This window comes from Phacochoerus africanus, chromosome 4, assembly GCF_016906955.1.
Source record: "Phacochoerus africanus isolate WHEZ1 chromosome 4, ROS_Pafr_v1, whole genome shotgun sequence".
In the NCBI taxonomy this organism is placed as follows: Eukaryota; Metazoa; Chordata; class Mammalia; order Artiodactyla; family Suidae; genus Phacochoerus; species Phacochoerus africanus.
In genome coordinates, this window is record NC_062547.1 from 142,523,870 (window position 1) to 142,545,445 (window position 21,576).

Sequence of the window (21,576 nt, forward strand, 5' to 3'; positions counted from 1 at the left end):
GAACTTCCCTGTTTAAAGTCTCCATCATGCCGGATGCTACGGTTAAAGGATCCTTTGAAACTTCTGAAAAATTCAGCAAGATTTTTAACCTGCAACTGGAGTCTACGGTATTGTAGGTGTAAAGAATCTTATTTTGGAAGTCATTGTATGCGATGTTCGCGACTCAAAGAAGGGGATTGGACCCTGGGCGTCTGCTTCTCTCCTTTCTGCTCCTCGCAGCCTGGGAGGCCGGGAGCGGCCAGGTCCGCTACTCGGTCCCCGAGGAGGCCAAACACGGCACCTTCGTGGGCCGCATCGCCCAGGACCTGGGGCTGGAGCTGGCGGAGCTGGTGCCGCGCCTGTTCCGGATGGCGTCCAAAGGCGGCGGGGACCTTCTGGAGGTAAACCTGCAGAATGGCATTTTGTTTGTGAATTCTCGGATCGACCGGGAGGAGCTGTGCGGGCGGAGCCTGGAGTGCAGCATCCACCTGGAGGTGATCGTGGAGCGGCCGCTGCAGGTGTTCCACGTGGAGGTGGAGGTGAAGGATATTAACGATAATCCGCCTGTGTTTTCTCTCAGGGAACAAAAGCTGCTGATTTCTGAATCTAAGCAACCAGACTCGCATTTTCCTCTAGAGGGAGCTTCTGATGCGGATATAGGAGAGAATGCTCAATTAACCTACAGGCTAAGTCAAAATGAGTACTTTTCTTTAGAATTACCCACGAATAGTAAGCAGATTAAACGACTATCACTTATATTAAAGAAATCTCTGGATAGAGAGAAAACTCCAGAACTTAATATGCTACTGACGGCTGCAGACAGAGGGAAACCAGAGCTCACTGGCACCGTTCAGCTCTCGGTCCGAGTCTTGGATACTAACGACAACGATCCAGAGTTTGAACAATCAGAGTACAAGGTGAGACTGATGGAAAATGCAGATAAAGAAACTCTTGTGATAAGGTTAAATGCCACAGACCGAGATGAAGGAGTCAATGGGGAGGTAACATACTCCTTGACGTCAGTTAAACCCAACGGAAAACGGTTATTTACACTAGACGAAAATGACGGAGAAGTGAGGGTCAATGGGACTTTAGATTATGAAGAAAACAAGTTTTATGAAATCGAAGTACAAGCTACAGATAAGGGGAATCCCCCAATGGCGGGTCACTGTACAGTCTTGATCGAAATCTTAGATGCCAATGATAATGCCCCTGAGGTCACTGTGACCTCTCTCTCTCTACCAGTACCAGAGGACACTCAGCCAAGCACAGTCATCGCGCTGATCAGCGTGTCGGACCGTGACTCGGGCGCCAACGGGCAGGTGACCTGCTCGCTGATGCCCCACAGCCCCTTCAAGCTGGTGTCCACCTTCAAGAATTACTATTCGCTGGTGCTGGACGGCACCTTGGACCGCGAGAGCGTGGCGAGCTACGAGCTGGTGGTGACCGCGCGGGACGGCGGCTCGCCTTCGCTGTGGGCCACGGCCAGCGTGTCGGTGGAGGTGGGCGACGTGAACGACAACGCGCCGGTGTTCGCGCAGCCCGAGTACACGGTGTTCGTGAAGGAGAACAACGCGCCCGGCTGCCACATCTTCACGGTGTCGGCGCGCGACGCGGACGCGCAGGAGAACGCGCGGGTGGCCTACTCGCTGGTGGAGCGGCGGGTGGGCGAGCGCGCGCTGTCGAGCTACGTGTCGGTGCACGCGGAGAGCGGCAAGGTGTTCGCGCTGCAGCCGCTGGACCGCGAGGAGCTGGAGCTGCTGCAGGTCGGGGTGAGCGCGCGCGACGCGGGCGCGCCGCCTCTGGGCAGCAACGTGACGCTGCAGGTGTTCGTGCTGGACGAGAACGACAACGCGCCGGCGCTGCTGCCGCCGCCGCCGCCGTCGCCTTGGGCGCCGCCCGGGTGGCCCGGGGGCGCGGGCGGCGGGGCGGGCGTGGTGAGCCAGCGGGTGGCGCGGTGGGTGGGCGCGGGCCAGGTGGTGGCGAAGGTGCGCGCGGTGGACGCGGACTCGGGCTACAACGCGTGGCTGTCGTACGAGCTGCAGGAGGCGGCGTCGGGGGCGGCGTCGGGGGGCGCGCGGAGCGCGTTCCGCGTGGGGCTGTACACGGGCGAGATCAGCACGACGCGCGCCCTGGACGAGGCGGACGCGGCGCGCCAGCGCCTGCTGGTGCTGGTGAGGGACCACGGCGAGCCGGCGCTGACGGCCACGGCCACGGTGCTGCTGTGGCTGGAGGACGGCGGCCCGGCGCCCAAGGCGTCCTCGCGGCGGGTGGTGGGCCCCGCGGCGGCGGCGGAGGCGGCGCTGGTGGACGTGCACGTGTACCTGGTGGTGGCGATCTGCGCGGTGTCGAGCCTGCTGGTGCTGACGCTGCTGGTGTACACGGCGCTGCGGTGCTCGGCGCCGCGCGGCGAGGGCGCGTGCGTGCCCGGGCAGGCGCGGCTGGTGTGCTCGAGCGCGGTGGGCAGCTGGTCTTCGTCTCCGCGGCGGCGGCGGCTGCGGCAGCAGCGGCAGCGGGTGTGCTCTGGCGAGGGGCCGCCCAAGGCCGACCTCATGGCCTTCAGCCCCAGCCTGCCTCCAGGGGTGGATAAAGAAGTCGGAGAGGAAAGGCAGGGTGCAGGATCAAATCACCCTGGGCAGGTGAGTTCAATAAATTTTCCCTTTTTTAAAGTCTATGTTCAATTTTTTTAAAAACCCAATTTCTCTCATAGGGAACTTAAATGAATATTTGTATTTTGAGTATTGTTTTAAAAAATAATGCTAATGAAGCACCAAATGATATATATGTCCAATTTTAATCATATGAAGTTTAGGATTAATATCTTATTTTCAAATGTTTTGTTAGAACCTTTTTTTTTAAGTGATGCAAGACTGATTTTCCTGTCATCACTTTATTAGAAATAATATCTAATGTTCACTGATCTACCCTCGTCATTTCATCTGTAATTCCCAGTTTTGTAGATAATCACTATGCATTATTTACTGATTCTCTCTTTTTTAAACAGGCTTTTGCCTGGATATTTTCATATTATCCAATCACTTAATTTTTCTCACTTCAGACTTTTATCAAAAATTGAACAGTCAAGTCTGAAAGGTTTTTCCTTTTTTATTTCCGTTGTTTAAACATTCACTATACATTTGTCCATTAAATAATCCTCAGTTTTGCTTTTACCAATAAGATAAAACCTGTTTTCACATTATTTGCCATAAAAATGCAGCTTTTGCTTTAGACTACTTATTTCATTGAAATAATATAACTAAAATTTCTGCCCATTTTAAATTTTGTTCTATGAAATGGGTGTAGATTTATCTACTACATAATGAAACAGAACTCCTATGTTTATGCTTCTAGAGTCACTAGGTAAATACATATAGCTTAAGTCTTTCAAACTTGCTTAAGAAATCCATATAGGCTTATATTATCTGCAATATTTAGTAGCTGGCATTATTTCCTAAGTTTCTGGATTCATTCATAAAGAGGAATTTCACTGCATCAAAGTCAAGCCTATTGATATTTGTCAGTTTTATTCATCTCACATTTTAAATTTCCTGTCTTTAAATGTCTTATCAGGGTGTTTGTGAAATTTTCTCCCCATGTCTACAACCACATTTGAGGATTCTGGGAAAGATCATTTACCTCTAGGTTGTTCTTCTAACCAGTGGCTCTTAGCTGCATGTAGGATGGCGGACTCAATGACGTTTTTGAGAATCTGATGAAAGTCATATTTGGCCATTCTCCATTAAAATTACATAGCATAGGTGTTCCCATCATGGCGCAGTGGTTAATGAATCCAACTAGGAACCATGAGGTTGCAGGTTTGATCCCTGGCCTTGCTCAGTGGGTTAAAGATCTGGTGTTGCCGTGAGCTGTGGTGTAGGTCGCAGACACTGCTCGGATCCTGCATTGCTGTGGCTCTGGCATAGACTGGCAGTTACAGCTCTGATTTGACCCCTAGCCTGGGAACCTCCATATACCACAGAAGCGGCCCTAGAAATGGCAAAAAGACAAAAAAAAAAAAAAAATTACATCGCATACCATCTGGATGCTGCAAGGACCCCCATGCTGCAGCTCATTCTTGGACCTCTGTTTATGAAATTTTGTTTCTCAATATTAATTGTCTAAAAACATTCTTTATTCCAAATTAGGTAATGAGATTAAAATATAAAATATTTCAGACTCAAAAGTGATTAAACCATCACATCATTTATGAAATTTGTAAATATAAATAAATGTGAATGTTAGGTAGGGCACATGTTATTACCCACTTCCAAATGAAGTTCTTGGAATGACTCAGTGTCATTTAAATTGAATAAAAAAGACATTGGAATGTTTTAAGTACAGTCTAAAATTTTGCAAATTGTTACTTTTACATAGTACATAAGTAATCAATGCACATCCTAGATAATTCTAAGTTATGTGGATTAATTTCTACAAATTTAGCCTCTTTCAGATGTATTTCAATTTCAGGATTGCATTCTGTGATGGATAATTGTAATTTCATCCGATTTTGTAGTTTGATTATGTATTAAGCTGAATTTAGATGTTCCTATCTGTTTTATAATTTAATTATGTCTAACAGTGTGTGAGGACAACATACACACTATGACAAGTTTCCTTAGCAATTATGGTACCTTGACTATTTTTGAAACTGGAAGATGTAAAATGAAGAAGCTTGGTGGTGGAGTTCCTACCATGGCTTGGCAGGTTACAAACCCAGCTAGTATCCATGAAGATGAGGGTTCGTATCCCTGGCCTCGGTCTGTGGGTTAAGGATGTGGGTTCGTGGTGCGCCATGGTGTAGGTTGCAGATGTGGCTTGGATCCCATTGGTGTAGGCCAGCAGCTGCAGCTCCAATTCAACCCCTAGCCTGGGAACTTCCATATGCTGTTACAGGCACAGCCCAAAAAAGAAAAAGAAACTTGTTGGTTAGTGATAGACAATTTCAATAGTGTGATGGTATCAAAGCATAAATGTGTTTTTCATTAATTAAAACCCTGTGGTAGGTGACTTAAGTTATTCAATACTTGTAGAAAACTTCTTGGTTATTATTTCTGGTTCTATAAAGATTTCTTGGCTCATTTCTCTTTATTATATGTAAAAGGAATAGTGACAAATTACTGGTTTAAAGATTTTGATCTGAATTTAAATGAGCTTATAAATAAGATGCTTAGAAGTTCCTTGTGGCACAACTGGTTAAGGATCCAGCATTGTCACTGCAGTGGCTTGCATTCTGCTGTGGCGGGGCTTCAATCCTGCCTTGTTCACAACTAGCTGTGGGACCCAAGGTGTGTTTTGTTTTCCCTTGAGCTGTCTGGTCTTGAGTAAATAAATTATGAAAAGTCTTTTGATTCTCCCTTGAATCATAGTCACCATTCTGATTTTCTGAAGATAAACATATTCTAAGTAGCTACCAACTGGCCTGGAGAGAAGGATTTAGAGGGAAACTAAACCATCAATATGAAGTTCATATTCTTTTGATTTTAGTCAATAAGATTGGGTTCCAAAGCATTTCACAAAAATCTTTTTCATATTAGTGCTTTACTGCCACTTCAGAATACTGCGAAATTTAGATGCTTTGATTCAACATTTTTACATGAAAATGCTTCACTCTTGCCAGAGTAAAATATTCTGGAATCTGCACTCAAGTTTCATTTCAACATATTATGAGAATGAGAGCAGTTGTATGAAAATTCACCACATTTGAGCATCGAGGAACCAAAACAAAGACATATTCCATATTTATGATGAATTCTAATATTCACCAGATTTGTAAATAATGTTCATGAATAGAATATTAGGTTTTTTCTTTTACTAAATGAAGGAATTCTTGTCTTTCTTCTAAAGTCTTAGAATGAACTGCTTGTGAAGGATGAAAGTTTTACAAATGTGAGTTATAAGCAACACAAGGGCAGGGGTGGTGTATATTATTCTATATTTTATTTTTGGTAATAGCTAAGGTTTAGTTTCTGACATACTGTATTTCAGCGATTATTTTGTGATAGACTCTGAAGCAGAATATTTTAAAAGCCGAAGTATAATAGTAATTGTGCTTTGTTAAAAACATTGTCTATATTAAATAAGTAGGCATTTGCCAATGATCCATGAAAATATCAAAAAGTCAAAACATATTTAACAAGCGGTTAAACCACGAAGAACCTCGGGATCTTTCTTGTACTTACATAATCGGTCACATGATGTCGCTGTACACCCGAAAGGTGAAAAGAGAAAACTCCACGCCCAGATTCCAACCGTTCACAAAATAGGATTGACTCCATATTGACCGTAATGCTGAGTAAAATTTACTAAATATATACTTACAGAAAGGGGAAACTGCTCATAGATGTTGACAGGCGAGCTACCTCCTAAAACCGACAGTCTCACCGCAGAGATCTCATTATCTGCAATGGTCTTTTCCTGGCGAGGGGGCTTCGAATCTCGGCGACTGCTACTCTCGCTTCTGCTCCTCGCAGCCTGGGAGGCCGGGAGCGGCCAGGTCCGCTACTCTGTCCCGGAGGAGGCCAAACACGGCACCTTCGTGGGCCGCATCGCCCAGGACCTGGGGCTGGAGCTGGCCGAGCTGGTGCCGCGCCTGTTCCGGATGGCGTCCAAAGGCGGCGGGGACCTTCTGGAGGTAAACCTGCAGAATGGCATTTTGTTTGTGAATTCTCGGATCGACCGGGAGGAGCTGTGCGGGCGGAGCCTGGAGTGCAGCATCCACCTGGAGGTGATCGTGGAGCGGCCGCTGCAGGTGTTCCACGTGGAGGTGGAGGTGAAGGACATTAACGACAACCCGCCGGTGTTCAGAGAAAGAGAACAAAAGGTACTTATTTCTGAATCTGCTCCTCTGGACTCTCGTTTTCCTCTAGAGGGCGCTTCTGATGCGGATATTGGCTTAAACTCTCTTCTGACCTATAGGTTAAGTCTCAATGAATATTTTACTCTCAAAGTAGTAACGAAAACCGATAAAAGTATATTGCCTGAACTCATTCTTCGGAAGTCTTTGGATAGAGAGGAAATGCCAGAACTTACCATTTTGCTGACCGCTCTGGATGGCGGTAAACCCGAGCTAACAGGATCTGTTCAGATTCAAATCACAATCCTGGATGTCAATGACAACGCTCCTGAGTTTGATAAACCCAGCTATAAAGTAGTGCTGTTTGAAAATGTCCCAAATGACACCAGAGTGATTCAACTAAATGCTTCTGATCTAGATGAAGGACCAAATAGAGAAATTTCCTATGGAATCAGAATGATTTTGCCAGTGAGTGAAAAACGTATGTTTTCAATAAATTCAGAAACAGGTGAAATTAGAATTTACGGGAAATTGGATTTTGAAGAGAATAACGAGTATGAAATTCAGGTTAACGCTGTTGATAAAGGGATTCCTTCCATGGCAGGTCACTGCACAGTCTTGGTAGAAGTTCTCGACCTGAATGACAATGCCCCTGAGGTAATGGTCACTTCGCTGTCGCTCCCAGTGCGAGAGGATGCTCAGATGGGCACTGTCATTGCCTTGATCAGCGTGTCCGACCGCGATTCTGGTGCCAATGGGCAGGTGACCTGCTCGCTGATGCCCCACAGCCCCTTCAAGCTGGTGTCCACCTTCAAGAATTACTATTCGCTGGTGCTGGACGGCACCTTGGACCGCGAGAGCGTGGCGAGCTACGAGCTGGTGGTGACCGCGCGGGACGGCGGCTCGCCTTCGCTGTGGGCCACGGCCAGCGTGTCGGTGGAGGTGGGCGACGTGAACGACAACGCGCCGGTGTTCGCGCAGCCCGAGTACACGGTGTTCGTGAAGGAGAACAACGCGCCCGGCTGCCACATCTTCACGGTGTCGGCGCGCGACGCGGACGCGCAGGAGAACGCGCGGGTGGCCTACTCGCTGGTGGAGCGGCGGGTGGGCGAGCGCGCGCTGTCGAGCTACGTGTCGGTGCACGCGGAGAGCGGCAAGGTGTTCGCGCTGCAGCCGCTGGACCGCGAGGAGCTGGAGCTGCTGCAGGTCGGGGTGAGCGCGCGCGACGCGGGCGCGCCGCCTCTGGGCAGCAACGTGACGCTGCAGGTGTTCGTGCTGGACGAGAACGACAACGCGCCGGCGCTGCTGCCGCCGCCGCCGCCGTCGCCTTGGGCGCCGCCCGGGTGGCCCGGGGGGCGCGGGCGGCGGGGCGGGCGTGGTGAGCCAGCGGGTGGCGCGGTGGGTGGGCGCGGGCCAGGTGGTGGCGAAGGTGCGCGCGGTGGACGCGGACTCGGGCTACAACGCGTGGCTGTCGTACGAGCTGCAGGAGGCGGCGTCGGGGGGCGCGCGGAGCGCGTTCCGCGTGGGGCTGTACACGGGCGAGATCAGCACGACGCGCGCCCTGGACGAGGCGGACGCGGCGCGCCAGCGCCTGCTGGTGCTGGTGAGGGACCACGGCGAGCCGGCGCTGACGGCCACGGCCACCGTGCTGCTGTGGCTGGAGGACGGCGGCCCGGCGCCCAAGGCGTCCTCGCGGCGGGTGGTGGGCCCCGCGGCGGCGGCGGAGGCGGCGCTGGTGGACGTGCACGTGTACCTGGTGGTGGCGATCTGCGCGGTGTCGAGCCTGCTGGTGCTGACGCTGCTGGTGTACACGGCGCTGCGGTGCTCGGCGCCGCGCGGCGAGGGCGCGTGCGTGCCCGGGCAGGCGCGGCTGGTGTGCTCGAGCGCGGTGGGCAGCTGGTCTTCGTCTCCGCGGCGGCGGCGGCGGCAGCGGGTGTGCTCTGGGGAGGGGCCGCCCAAGGCCGACCTCATGGCCTTCAGCCCCAGCCTGCCTCCGTGTCCACTACCAGATGGGGAAGTCGGGGAGCAGTCTACTGGAGGTGACACTTCTAGCAAGGTGGGTTATTGCTTTTTTATTTTCAAATTTTGCTTTGCGAATATTTCACTGCTTTCAAGGACAACCTCATGGCCTTCAGTCTTAGGGTTCCATAGTCTCAAGAAGATTAAGCCCTTCCATGGAAATAAGTTCTTGATATCATTTAAGTATATAAGACATTTGAACTTTTCATGTATTAGCCCAACTTTCCATGTATTAAATGAGATTAAGATGAAATGGAGGCCGCAGATCACCACATGAATATTTTTTCTTGTTCTATAATTTTTCATATAATTTGTAAATAGTTGCCTTGAAAAATATAAGTACATTTGCATAAAAACTGTGTAAGTTCTGATAACTCAAATTTATTTTATGTAAAGAGGGAGATTCTGAAGATGAGAGAAAAAATGAGGATGAAGCTTAAAAATCAGAAGGAGGGTAGAACATAGAAAAAAATTGAAAAGCATAGGGTTGGCCTTAAAAGTGGAGCTATTTTTTCCTTAGTAGGGGATGAAAAATAGAGAATATAAAGAATCATGTTGATAGAAAAAAGAGAGCCACCGAGTGCATATTCGATGACTTATCCTTCTGGGTAAATTATGTGAGAACCAGGTGATGGGAATGAGTTTGGGAATTTGAGAAGAGGGAATAAAATATGGGCGAATCTCTGTAGGCAGGATGAAATTATGAATTCATTTGAGGCTCCAACTCAAAATGTGAGAGTAAACTTGTAGGGAACACATTAGTTACGTGACTAATGTACTGAGCAGTGCCATAGGAGGATTGGAGCAACTGGACAGTTAGGCTGTGTGTTGAAAGCTAAAGAAAATGTTAGTCGAGTAATAAAAGCACATGTGTGCTCTAGGGTGTCTGGGAGGGCGCGCTTTAAATGGTTGGCTGTAGTCTAGGTTATGTGGAGGGTAAATCAGACAAGGTAGGGCCTGATAGACAAGAACAATTAGAATCAAGGAACTATTCCATTATGGGTAGAGCTGTGTGGATAAAAGTAACAGAGCAAGCAACGAGGAGGATGAGGGTGGGCGAATACCAAATCCTCTACTCACATTTTCAGAGGGGAGCAGAGATATGGAAATGAACCCTGCTCATATTTCCTGCTGAGCTCTGCAGAAACCGGAAGGGAATTATTGGAGCTATGCTATTTCTTTCCTAGCCCTATTTGACCTGCAGCTTGGTGACTTGGTAAAGGTAGTTACAGTATTAGGTAAAAATAAGATTTCCTTCTTTTTTTCCTTGCTAGAGATGTGTTAACATCTGTGTCTACCTGTTGTTGCTTGGGAAATGAGTTGATTGAAATTGTAGTAGGTTTTTCCCTTGTGATGGTAGAAGATGAGGAGAGGAAAGAGGGAGAGTTGACCTATTGGTAGTAATTTCATTTCTATCAAATACATAAGATGCTAGTTTTCGGCATTTTTGGTTCTCTTTTTAGGGCCGCACCTGCAGCGAACGGAAGTTCCCAGGCTAGGAGTCAAATCAGAGCTGCAGCTGCCACAGCCGCAGCAATGCAAGGTCTGAGTGGCACCTGCAAGCTACTCAAACAGCTTGTAGCAATGCTGGATCCTTTAACCCACTGAGTGAGGCCAGCGAATGAACTTGCATCCTCCTGGATTCTAGTTGGATTCTTAACCCACTGAGCCACAATGTTTTCACATGTTTTATACAAAGAGAATCCAGAACTTGTATCAAAATGGTCTACATTATTGTGTTTATATACATACACACTCACAAATTCATACCACATTGACAGGACATTTCCTTCAAATACAAATATTTTATCTATATTTCACAGTCATATTTGGGGGAAGTTATAAATATTGTTTACTTATTTAAAATCTGGCATATCCATTACCAAATTTTCCATGTTTATCTGTTTTATCGTTATGTGATTCATTATGTTTCCCTTTGGAGTCAAGGAATGTTGTGTGAGTAGGTCTCAAAAATACTACAGGAAAAGGACAGTCCTATCAGAATCTACAAAGTTATGCAGAACTGGAGTATTATTTCCAAAAGCGAATGTAGAATAGGACCTCTTTTAAAAAATTCTGTACCACATTTTACACATGCAAAAATATACTTGTGAAAAGATTAAACCCATCAGCCAGTTTCAACGAGCATCTAGTACTGAGGGGATTGCAGTGATTTACTGTTGCTGGAAAGAAAAACATTTAATCTTCATTACGTATTTGTGGTGAAAAACGTCATCAAATGAAAAAACAAAACAAACGAAAACAAAACTGCATCAATGGAAAATGTGAAGACGGAGTCATTTTTGCACTTACACATTCATGCGCATGGTGTCGCTCTTCACTGAAAACAATTCTGGGAAGAACTCGCTTCCGCTCCTTCCTGCCTGCGGAAAAATTGGCAGATAGTGGAAAATCTCTCGTGTATCCTATCTCAATAGATGGCCGTGTAATAAACTTCAGAGGCAGTTGAGGTAAGGTAGTCAATATACTTTACATATCTCTTAAATCTTTTGAGTGTACCATGCTCTTTTCCTGGAGAGGAGGCCCAGGAGTTCGGCTTCGGCTGCTCTCGCTTCTGTTTCTCGCAGCCTGGGAGGCGGGGAGCGGCCAGGTCCGCTACTCTGTCCCGGAGGAGGCCAAACACGGCACCTTCGTGGGCCGCATCGCCCAGGACCTGGGGCTGGAGCTGGCCGAGCTGGTGCCGCGCCTGTTCCGGATGGCGTCCAAAGGCGGCGGGGACCTTCTGGAGGTAAACCTGCAGAATGGCATTTTGTTTGTGAATTCTCGGATCGACCGGGAGGAGCTGTGCGGGCGGAGCCTGGAGTGCAGCATCCACCTGGAGGTGATCGTGGAGCGGCCGCTGCAGGTGTTCCACGTGGAGGTGGAGGTGAAGGACATTAACGACAACCCGCCGGTGTTCCCTGAAAGTGAAAAAAGAATAATCATTGCTGAATCCAGACCTCCGGAAACTCGGTTTCCACTAGATGGCGCATCTGATGCAGATATTGGAGTAAACTCCGCCTTGACCTACCAAGTCTATCCAAACGACTATTTCACTTTGGACCCGCAAAACACCCGTGAACAAACGTCTTCGTTATCACTTGTGTTAAGGAAATCATTGGACAGAGAGGAAATTCAGGAACATAATTTATTACTGACAGCCAGTGATGGAGGTAAACCTGAGCTGACCGGCACAGTTCAGCTGCTGATTACAATCCTGGATGTGAATGACAACGCCCCAGAATTTGACCAATTAATCTATAAAGTGAGAATGTTAGAGAGTGCATTTAATGGAACGTTAGTGATCAAACTAAATGCCACAGATCCTGATGATGGTACAAATGCAGACATAATATATTCATTTAGAAGACCTGTATCACCTGCAGTATTGTATGCATTTTCCATAAATTCCGACAGTGGAGAAATTAGGACAAAAGGTAAATTGGATTTCGAAGAAAGGAAATTGTATGAAATATCCGTGGAAGCAATCGACAGGGGGAATATTCCGATGGCGGGTCACTGTACCATTTTGGTGGAAATAGTAGATATAAATGATAACGCTCCAGAGGTTACCATCACTTCTCTGGCTCTTCCTATCCAAGAGAATGCTCAGGTGGGCACCGTCATTGCCTTGATCAGCGTGTCGGACCGTGACTCGGGTGCCAATGGGCAGGTGACCTGCTCGCTGATGCCCCACAGCCCCTTCAAGCTGGTGTCCACCTTCAAGAATTACTATTCGCTGGTGCTGGACGGCACCTTGGACCGCGAGAGCGTGGCGAGCTATGAGCTGGTGGTGACCGCGCGGGACGGCGGCTCGCCTTCGCTGTGGGCCACGGCCAGCGTGTCGGTGGAGGTGGGCGACGTGAACGACAACGCGCCGGTGTTCGCGCAGCCCGAGTACACGGTGTTCGTGAAGGAGAACAACGCGCCCGGCTGCCACATCTTCACGGTGTCGGCGCGCGACGCGGACGCGCAGGAGAACGCGCGGGTGGCCTACTCGCTGGTGGAGCGGCGGGTGGGCGAGCGCGCGCTGTCGAGCTACGTGTCGGTGCACGCGGAGAGCGGCAAGGTGTTCGCGCTGCAGCCGCTGGACCGCGAGGAGCTGGAGCTGCTGCAGGTCGGGGTGAGCGCGCGCGACGCGGGCGCGCCGCCTCTGGGCAGCAACGTGACGCTGCAGGTGTTCGTGCTGGACGAGAACGACAACGCGCCGGCGCTGCTGCCGCCGCCGCCGCCGTCGCCTTGGGCGCCGCCCGGGTGGCCCGGGGGGCGCGGGCGGCGGGCGGGCGTGGTGAGCCAGCGGGTGGCCGCGGTGGGTGGGCGCGGGCCAGGTGGTGGCGAAGGTGCGCGCGGTGGACGCGGACTCGGGCTACAACGCGTGGCTGTCGTACGAGCTGCAGGAGGCGGCGTCGGGGGGCGCGCGGAGCGCGTTCCGCGTGGGGCTGTACACGGGCGAGATCAGCACGACGCGCGCCCTGGACGAGGCGGACGCGGCGCGCCAGCGCCTGCTGGTGCTGGTGAGGGACCACGGCGAGCCGGCGCTGACGGCCACGGCCACCGTGCTGCTGTGGCTGGAGGACGGCGGCCCGGCGCCCAAGGCGTCCTCGCGGCGGGTGGTGGGCCCCGCGGCGGCGGAGGCGGCGCTGGTGGACGTGCACGTGTACCTGGTGGTGGCGATCTGCGCGGTGTCGAGCCTGCTGGTGCTGACGCTGCTGGTGTACACGGCGCTGCGGTGCTCGGCGCCGCGCGGCGAGGGCGCGTGCGTGCCCGGGCAGGCGCGGCTGGTGTGCTCGAGCGCGGTGGGCAGCTGGTCTTCGTCTCCGCGGCGGCGGCGGCGGCAGCGGCAGCGGCAGCGGCAGCGGGTGTGCTCTGGGGAGGGGCCGCCCAAGGCCGACCTCATGGCCTTCAGCCCCAGCCTGCCTCCGTGTCTGAATTCCGCAGAGGGAACAGGGGAAATTGAAGCAGGTTCCGAACAGCTGAAAGAGGTGAGGTCGCATTTAAAACTTTGTTTTAGCCTTCCTCATAGCTTTTCGTTTAAGATTCTTCAATCTCAATTTTAAGACCTTTACTTTTCTTTCATGAAACTGTGAGTTTTCCAATTTTCCTCCTGTTATTGATTTCTAGTTTTGTTCCATCGTAGTTGGAAAAGATACTTTATATGATTTCAATCCTTTAAAATATACTGAAACTTATTTATAATTTAACGTATAATCTGCCCTGGAGAATGTTCTGTGAGTGCTTGAGAAGACTATTTGCTGCCTTCAGAATAAATGTTCTTTATAATCTTTTAGGTTCATTGGTATAAAATTAGTTTAAGTTCAATGTTTCCTAATTGGTTTTCTGCCTGATTGATCCTTTGGTGTAAGTGGGGTATTGAAGTCCCCAACTGTTAGTGTAATATTCCCTTACTCGGTTCACATCTGTTAGCATTTGTGTTACATATTTAGGTGCCGTGGTGTTAGGTGTATATATATTTACAATTGCTATATCCTCTTGATGAATTGATCCTTTATCACTGTTAATCACCTTCTTTGTCTCTTGTTACAGTTTTTTACTTAGTTTTGTCTGATATAATTATAGCTACTCTGCTCTCTTTTGGTTTCCAATTACATGGAACGTCTTCTTCCATATCTTCACTTTGTGCCTGTGTGTTTCCTTGAAGCTGAAGTGATTGTCTCGGACACAGCATATTTGGAACTTGTTTTTGTTTTTTTTTCTTGTTGTCTTTTTTTTTTTAATAACAATTCAGCCCCTCTTTGCCTTTTTGTTGGAAAGTATAACCCATTTACATTTAAAATAATTATTGATAAGCAAGGACTTACTATTGTCATCTCTTTGATTGTTTTCTGGTTTGCAGTTTCTTTGCTTTCTCCCTCCTCTCTTGCTGTCTTCTTTTGTGAATTAATGATTTTCCTTTGTGGTATCCTTTGATTCGCTTTTCTTTATCTTGTGTGTCTCTATATAGTTTCTTTTTTGTTTGTTTTGTGGTTACCTTTTGGCTTACTTGAAACATCTTATAGATACAATCATTCATTAAAAATTTTTTTATTATGAGTGATTTACGATGTTCTGTCAATTTCTGCTGTACAACAAAGTGACGCAGTCATACATATGTAGACATAGGTTTTTTTCCCCTCACATTATCCTCCATCATGTTCCATCATATAAGTAACTAGACACATAGTTCCTTGTGCTGTACAGCAGGATCTCATTGCCCGTCTACTCCACATGCAAGAGTTTTCATCTACTAACCCCAGACTCCCAATCCATCCCACTCCCTCCCCCTTCCCCTGGCACAGATGAGTCCATCCTATATGTCCATGATCTTTTCTGTTTTGTAGATAGATCATTTGTGCTATATTTTACACTCCACATATAGGTGATATTATATGGTGTCTGTCTTTCTCTTTCTGACTTACTTCACTCAGTATGAGAGTTTCTAGTTCCATCCATGTTGCTGCAAATGGCATTATTTTGTCCTTTTTATGGCTGAGTAGTATTCCCTTGTATATATGTGCCACATCTTCCTAATCCATTCATCTGGTGATTGGCATTTAGGTTGTTTCCATGTCTTGGCTATTGTGAATAGTGCTCAATATATGGGTACATGTATCTTTTTCAGTGAAAGTTTTTTTGTGGATATATGCCCTGGAGTGGGATTTCTGGGTCAGATGGTAGTTCTGTATTTATTTTTCTGAGGTATTTTTATGCTGTTTTCCATAATGGTTGTACCAATTTACATCCCCACCAACAGTGTAGAAGGGTTCCCTTTTCTCCACACCCTCTCCAGCATTTATTATTTGTTGAGCTGTTAATGATGGCCACTCTAACTGGTCTGAGGTGGTCCTCACTGTAGTTTTGATTTGCATTTCTCTAATAATTAGTGATGTTGAGCATTTTTCATGTGCCTGCTGGCCATCTGTATGTCTTCTTTGGTGAAATGTCTATTTACATCTTCTGCCCATTTTTCAATTGGGTTGTTTGTTTTTTTGTTGTTGAATCATAAGAGTTGTTTGTATATTTTGGAGATTAAGCCTTTGTTGGTTGAGTCATTTGCAAAATTTTTCTCCCATTCTGTGGGTTGTCTTTTTATTTTATTTTTTAAAATGGTTTCCTTTGCTGTGCAAAAGCTTTTGAGTTTATTCAGGTTCCATTGGTTTATTTGTGTCTTTATCATCTTTATTCTAGGAGGTGGATCAGACAAGATGTTGCTGTGATTTATGTCAAAGAGCATTCTGCCTATGTTTCGCTCTAGGAGTTTTATAGTGTCTGGACTTACACTTAGGTCTTTAATCCAGTTTGCGTTTATTTTTGTGTATGGTGTTAGACAATGTTCTAATTTCATTCTCTCACATGCAGTTGTTCAGTTTTCCCAGCACCATTTATTAAAGAGACTGTCTTTCATCCACTGTATGTTTCCACCTCCTTTGTCATAGATTAATTGACCATAGTGTTTGGGCTTATTTCTGGGCTTTATATCCTATTCCATTGATCTGTATTTCTGTTTTTGTGCCAGTACCATACTGTTTTGATGACTGTGACTTTGTAGTAGAATATGGAGTCAGGGAGCCTGATTCCTCCAGTTTTGTTTTTTTCTTTTCAATATAGTTTTGTCTATTTGAGGTCTTTTGTGTTTCCATACAGATTTAAAAATATTTTGTTGTAATTCTGTAAAGAATGTCATTGGTAATTTGATAGGGATTGTATTGAATCTGTAGATTACCTTAGGTAGTATCACCATTTTGAGAATATCGATTCTTCCAATCCAAGAACATAGTATATTTCTCAGTCTATTTGTGTCTTCTTTGGTTTCTTTCAGTGTCTTACAATTTTCAGAGTGCAGCCCTTTTGTCTCTTTAGGTAGGTTTATTCCTAGGTATTTTATTCTTTTTGATGCAGTGGTAAATGGGTTTGTTTCCCTAATTTCTCTTTCTGATCTTTCATTGTTAGTATATAGAAATGCAGTAGATTTCTGTGTATTAATTTTGTATTTTGCGACTTGACCAAATTCACTGATGAGCTCTCATAGTTTTTTGGTAGCGTCTTTAGGAACAGTCTATTTTTAAGCTGATAACTTTGATCACATACAAAATCTCTAATCCTTTGCTCTCCACTAACTTTGATTTTATTGCAATAATTTACATCTTTTTATATTGTGTATCTATTAAAACTTATTAGAGCTGTTCTTAGCACTTTTGTCCTTTAAACCTTATACTAGAGTTAAGCGGTTGTCACATCATCACATTACAGTAGTAGAGTATTCTGAATCTGACTATATACTTACCTTTATTGGTGTGTTGTGTATTTTCATAATTTTCATGTTACTCGTTAGCGACCTTTCATTTCAGCTTGAAGAATTCCTTTCAACATTTCTTGTAAGGCACATCTAATGGTGACAAACTCCCTCAGCTTTTGTTGTTTGGGAAAGTCTTTATCTCACCTTCATTTTTGAAGGTCAGCTTTACAGAGTAAAGTGTTCTTGTTTGGCATTTAAATATTTTCAGCTCTTTGAATATATTATCCTACTCTCTCCTGGCCCAAAATGCTTCTGTGGGGAGATCTACTGATAGCCTTATGGGGATCGTTGTGAATTAGATTTTTTTTTCTCTTTTTGCTTTAAAAATTCTTTTTCTTTCTTTACTCCCTCTTTCCTTCCTTCCTTCCTTCCTTCCTTCCTTCCTTCCTTCCTTCCTTCCTTCCTTCCTTCCTTCCCTCCTTCCTTCCTTCCTTCCTTCCTTTCTTCATTGCACCTGCAACATTTGGAAGTTCCCAGGCTGGGGATTGAACCCGTGCCACAGCAGTAACACCAGGTCCTCAACCTGTTGCGCCACCAGAGAACTCCCTCTCTTTTTGTCTTTGATTTTGTACAGTTTCATTATAATTTGTCTTGAAGAAGATTGTTTGCATTGAAAATTGGGGGAACCTATTGGCTTCATGTACTTGGATGTCCATATCCCTCCCCAGGTTTGGGAAGTTCTGTCATTATTTCTTTATATAAGCTTTATACCCCTTTCTCTCTCCTATCCTCAAGACCTCAATGATTGTTTCTTTTAATGGGTCCCTTAAGTCTCACAGGCTTTCTTTCTTTTTTTTTTTTTTTGGTCCTTTTTTTTTCAGTGCCACATGCATGGCATATGGAAGTTCACGAAAGGTATGACTTGGAGCTGCAGCTGCTGGCCTACACCACAGCTCACAGCAACACTGGATCCTTAACCCACTTAGTGAGGCCAGGGATCAAACCCATGTCCTCATGGATACTAGTTGGGTTTGTTACCGTTGAGTCATGATGGGAACTCCCCATAGGTTTCTTCATTCCTTTTCACTATTTTTTCTTTTTGCATCTCTTGATTGGCTACTTTATACTAATGATCTGTCTTGCTCCTACTAGTGTTTGTCTGTAGCATTTCAAATTTCTGCAGCAGCAAGCTGCTCCCTTGTTCTTAGCAGCTACTAGGCATCTAAAGAAAGCTGGTTTCCTGACAGTTCCAAGTCTGGTGAGGCAGATACCAGTTCCTTGAGCAGCCCTCCAAAAAGCTGAAAGGCTGGATTCACACTTTTCCACCCTCCTTCCCAAGGGAATTAGCTGCCCCCTTGCTATTCTTTGTTCTTCGTGGCTTCCAAGCATCCAAACTATGTCACTTCCATTACTTCTCTGAGTGAAGCAGTGCAGAAACTAGTCCCTTAGGCAGCCCTCTGAGGAGCCGAAACATTGGGCAAATGCTCTACTTGTCTCCCCTTGAAGGTGGAGTAGTGAGCCAGGGTATTTTTTCCTGGTGCCGAGCTATTCCAGGTTGAGGGAGGGGCTGATGTGAATAAAATAAAATTACTCTTATTTATTTTAATATCGCTGTTTCAGCTTTGTACTCATCTGGGTACTCCAACTTCTTAAGAAATTCTTAAAATAAAAAAAAAATTAAAAAAAAGGAGTTCCTGTCATGGCGCAGTGGTTGACGAATCCGACTAGGAACCATGAGGTTGCGGGTTCGGTCCCTGCCCTTGCTCAGTGGATTGACGATCCGGCGTTGCCATGAGCTGTGGTGTAGGTTGCAGACACGGCTCGGATCCCGAGTTGCTGTGGCTCTGGTGCAGGCCGGTGGCTACAGCTCCGATTGGACCCCTAGCCTGGGAACCTCCATATGCCGCGGGAGCGGCCCAAGAAATAGCAAAAAAAAAAAAAGAAAGAAATTCTTATAAGGGTGTTTTATTACATATATTATTATTATTGGTATTTTTGTTGGGGGACAAGGCTGGGACTTTCTATTCTGACATCTTGCTTGTGTCATTTGAGCTATTTTGAGTTAATATTTGTATGTAGTGTGAGGCAGTGGTCCAACTTTACTCTTATGCAAGTGGATATCAGTTGTCCTGACATCATTTATTGAAAAATAATTCTTTTCTCATTGAAGTGTTGAAAATTAATTGACGAAAAAGTGTAGGAGTTTATTTTTGGATACTTAATTATATTTCATTTATCTATATGTCTGTCTTTATCCTAGTATCACATTCTTTTGATTATTGTAACTTTGTGCCTAGTTTTTTAAATTTTATAACGATGTTTATTTTTTCCATTATAGTTGTTTTACAGTGTTCTGTCAATTTTCTACTGTACAGCAAGGTGACCCAGTTACACATACATGTATACATTCTTTTTTCTCACATTATCATGGTCCATCATAAGTGACTAGATATAGTTCCCAGTGCTACACAGCAGGATCTCATTGCTTATCCATTCCAAAGGCAGTAGTCTCCAAGTTCCCAATTCATCCCACTCCCTCCACCTCCTCCTTGGCAACCACAAGTCAGTTCTCCAAGTCCATGACTTTCTTTTCTGTGAAAGGATTCATTTGTGCCATATATTATATTCCAGATATAAGTGATATCATATGGTATTTGTCTTTCTCTTTCTGACTTCCTTCACTTAGTATCTTAGTATGAGAGTCTCTAGTTCCATCCGTGTTGCTGCAAATGGTATTATTTTGTTCTTTTTTATGGCTGAGTAGTATTCCATTGTGTATACATACCACATCTTCCTAATCCAATCATCTGTTGATGGACATTTGGGTTGTTTCCATGTCTCGGCTATTGTGGATAGTGCTGCAATGAACATGCGGGTGCATGTGTCTTTTTCAAGGCAAGTTTTGTCTGGATATATGCCCAGGAGTGGGATGGCTGGGTCATATGGTAGTTCTCTGTGTAGATTTCTAAGGTACCTCCATATTGTTCTCCATAGGGGTTGTACCAGCTTACATTCCCACCACCAGTGCAGGAGGGTTCCCTTTTCTCCACACCCTCTCCAGCATTTGTTATTTGTGGACTGTGCCTAGTTTTAAATCAGGAAACAGCTTTTTTTTTTTTCAGTTTTGTTTTGGCTGTTTAGGGTGCTTTGCATTTTCCTATGAATTTTAGGATCAATTGTCAGTGTCTCAAGAGAAGCCAGGTTATTTTTGATGGGGAATTTGTTGATTCTATAGACCAATTCGAGAGTATTGCTATCTTAACAGTATAAAGTAATACTATCTTCATGAATGTTGGATTTTTCCTCCTGTTTATTTAGATGTTCTTTAATTCCTTTAACAGTGTTTTATAGTTTTCAGCATATGCATTTTATATTAAAAAAATTTTATTCTGTAATATTTTCATCTTTTTATGCTATTGTAAATGGAATTGTTTTCTTATTTCATTTTCTTTTCTTTTCTTAGGGCTGCACTTGCAGCATATGGAAGATCCCAGGCTAGGGGTCTAATTGGAGCTGCAGCTGCTGGCCTATGCCACAGCTGCAGCAATGAAGGATCCAAGCCAAGCCTGCAACCTATACCACAGCTCATGGCAACGCAAGATCCTTAACCCACTGAGAAAGCCCAGGGATTGAACTCGATCTTCATGAATACTAGTTGGGTTTGTAACTGCTGAGCCACAGTGGGAACCCCTCTTACCTCATTTTCGTTGGTTTGTTTTTACATTGGTTTGTGTATAAAATATATGGATTTTTGTATATTAATCTTTTATCCTATAACCTTGCTGATATCATTTACTAGTTCTATAGTTTACGGCAGGTTCTTTCAGATTTTTTATATACAATGTTATATCATCTGTAAATAGAGATAATTTTAATCTTCTTTTCCATCTGAATGCATTTGATTTCATATTCTTGCCTAATTTGCCCTGGCTAGAACTTCCTGGACTATGTTGAATACAAGTCAAGACATCCTTGACTTGTTCCTGATCTTAAGGCAAGAACTTTTTTTTTTTTTTAAATTTCTGTCTTTAATTTGTATTTACTTTTTTTTTTTTTGTCTTTTTTGCTATTTCTTTGGGCCGCTCCCGCGGCATATGGAGGTTCCCAGGCTAGGGGTCTAATCGGAGCTGTAGCCACCAGCCTACGCCAGAGCCACAGCAACGCAGGATCCGAGCCGCGTCTGCGACCTACACCACAGCTCACGGCAACGCCGGATCGTTAACCAACTGAGCAAGGGCAGGGACCGAACCCGCAACCTCATGGTTCCTAGTCGGATTCGTTAACCACTGCGCCACGACGGGAACTCCTACTTTTTTTTTTTACATTCTTTTTTCTCACATTATCATGCTCCATCATAAGTGACCAGACATACTTCCCAGTGCTGTACAGCAGGATCACATTGCTAATCCATTCCAAAGGCAATAATTTGCATCTATGAACCCCAAGCTCCATCCCACTCCCTCCCCCTCCCCCTTGGCAACCACAAGTCAATTCTCCAAGTCCATGATTTTCTTTTCTGTGGAAAGATTCCTTTGTGCCTTATATTAGATTC

General features: G+C 45.8%; 2 protein-coding genes across 2 annotated transcripts in view; both read left to right on the top strand.

The window, feature by feature from the left end:
* Positions 1–5: 5 nt before the first annotated feature.
* On the top strand, positions 6–2,698 carry LOC125124738 (protocadherin alpha-11-like). Its single transcript, XM_047774757.1, has 2 exons — positions 6–2,618; positions 2,690–2,698. The coding sequence occupies exons 1-2, from the start codon at positions 153–155 to the stop codon at positions 2,696–2,698; spliced, it is 2,475 nt and encodes an 824-aa protein (XP_047630713.1). The 5' UTR covers positions 6–152.
* A 3,467-nt stretch (positions 2,699–6,165) lies between these two features.
* LOC125124739 (protocadherin alpha-13-like) overlaps positions 6,166–21,576 on the top strand; it is a 143,123-nt gene continuing 127,712 nt past the window's right edge. The window contains 4 exon segments of the mRNA XM_047774758.1: positions 6,166–8,104; positions 8,190–8,828; positions 11,268–13,094; positions 13,096–13,773. Of these exon segments, the coding sequence (XP_047630714.1) occupies positions 6,320–8,104; positions 8,190–8,828; positions 11,268–13,094; positions 13,096–13,773 (4,929 nt within the window). The 5' untranslated portion in view covers positions 6,166–6,319.

Coding starts and splice junctions, on each gene's coding strand:
- LOC125124738 (XM_047774757.1), top strand. CDS start 153: ATGTTCGCGACTCAAAGAAGGGGATTGGACCCTGGGCGTCTGCTTCTC.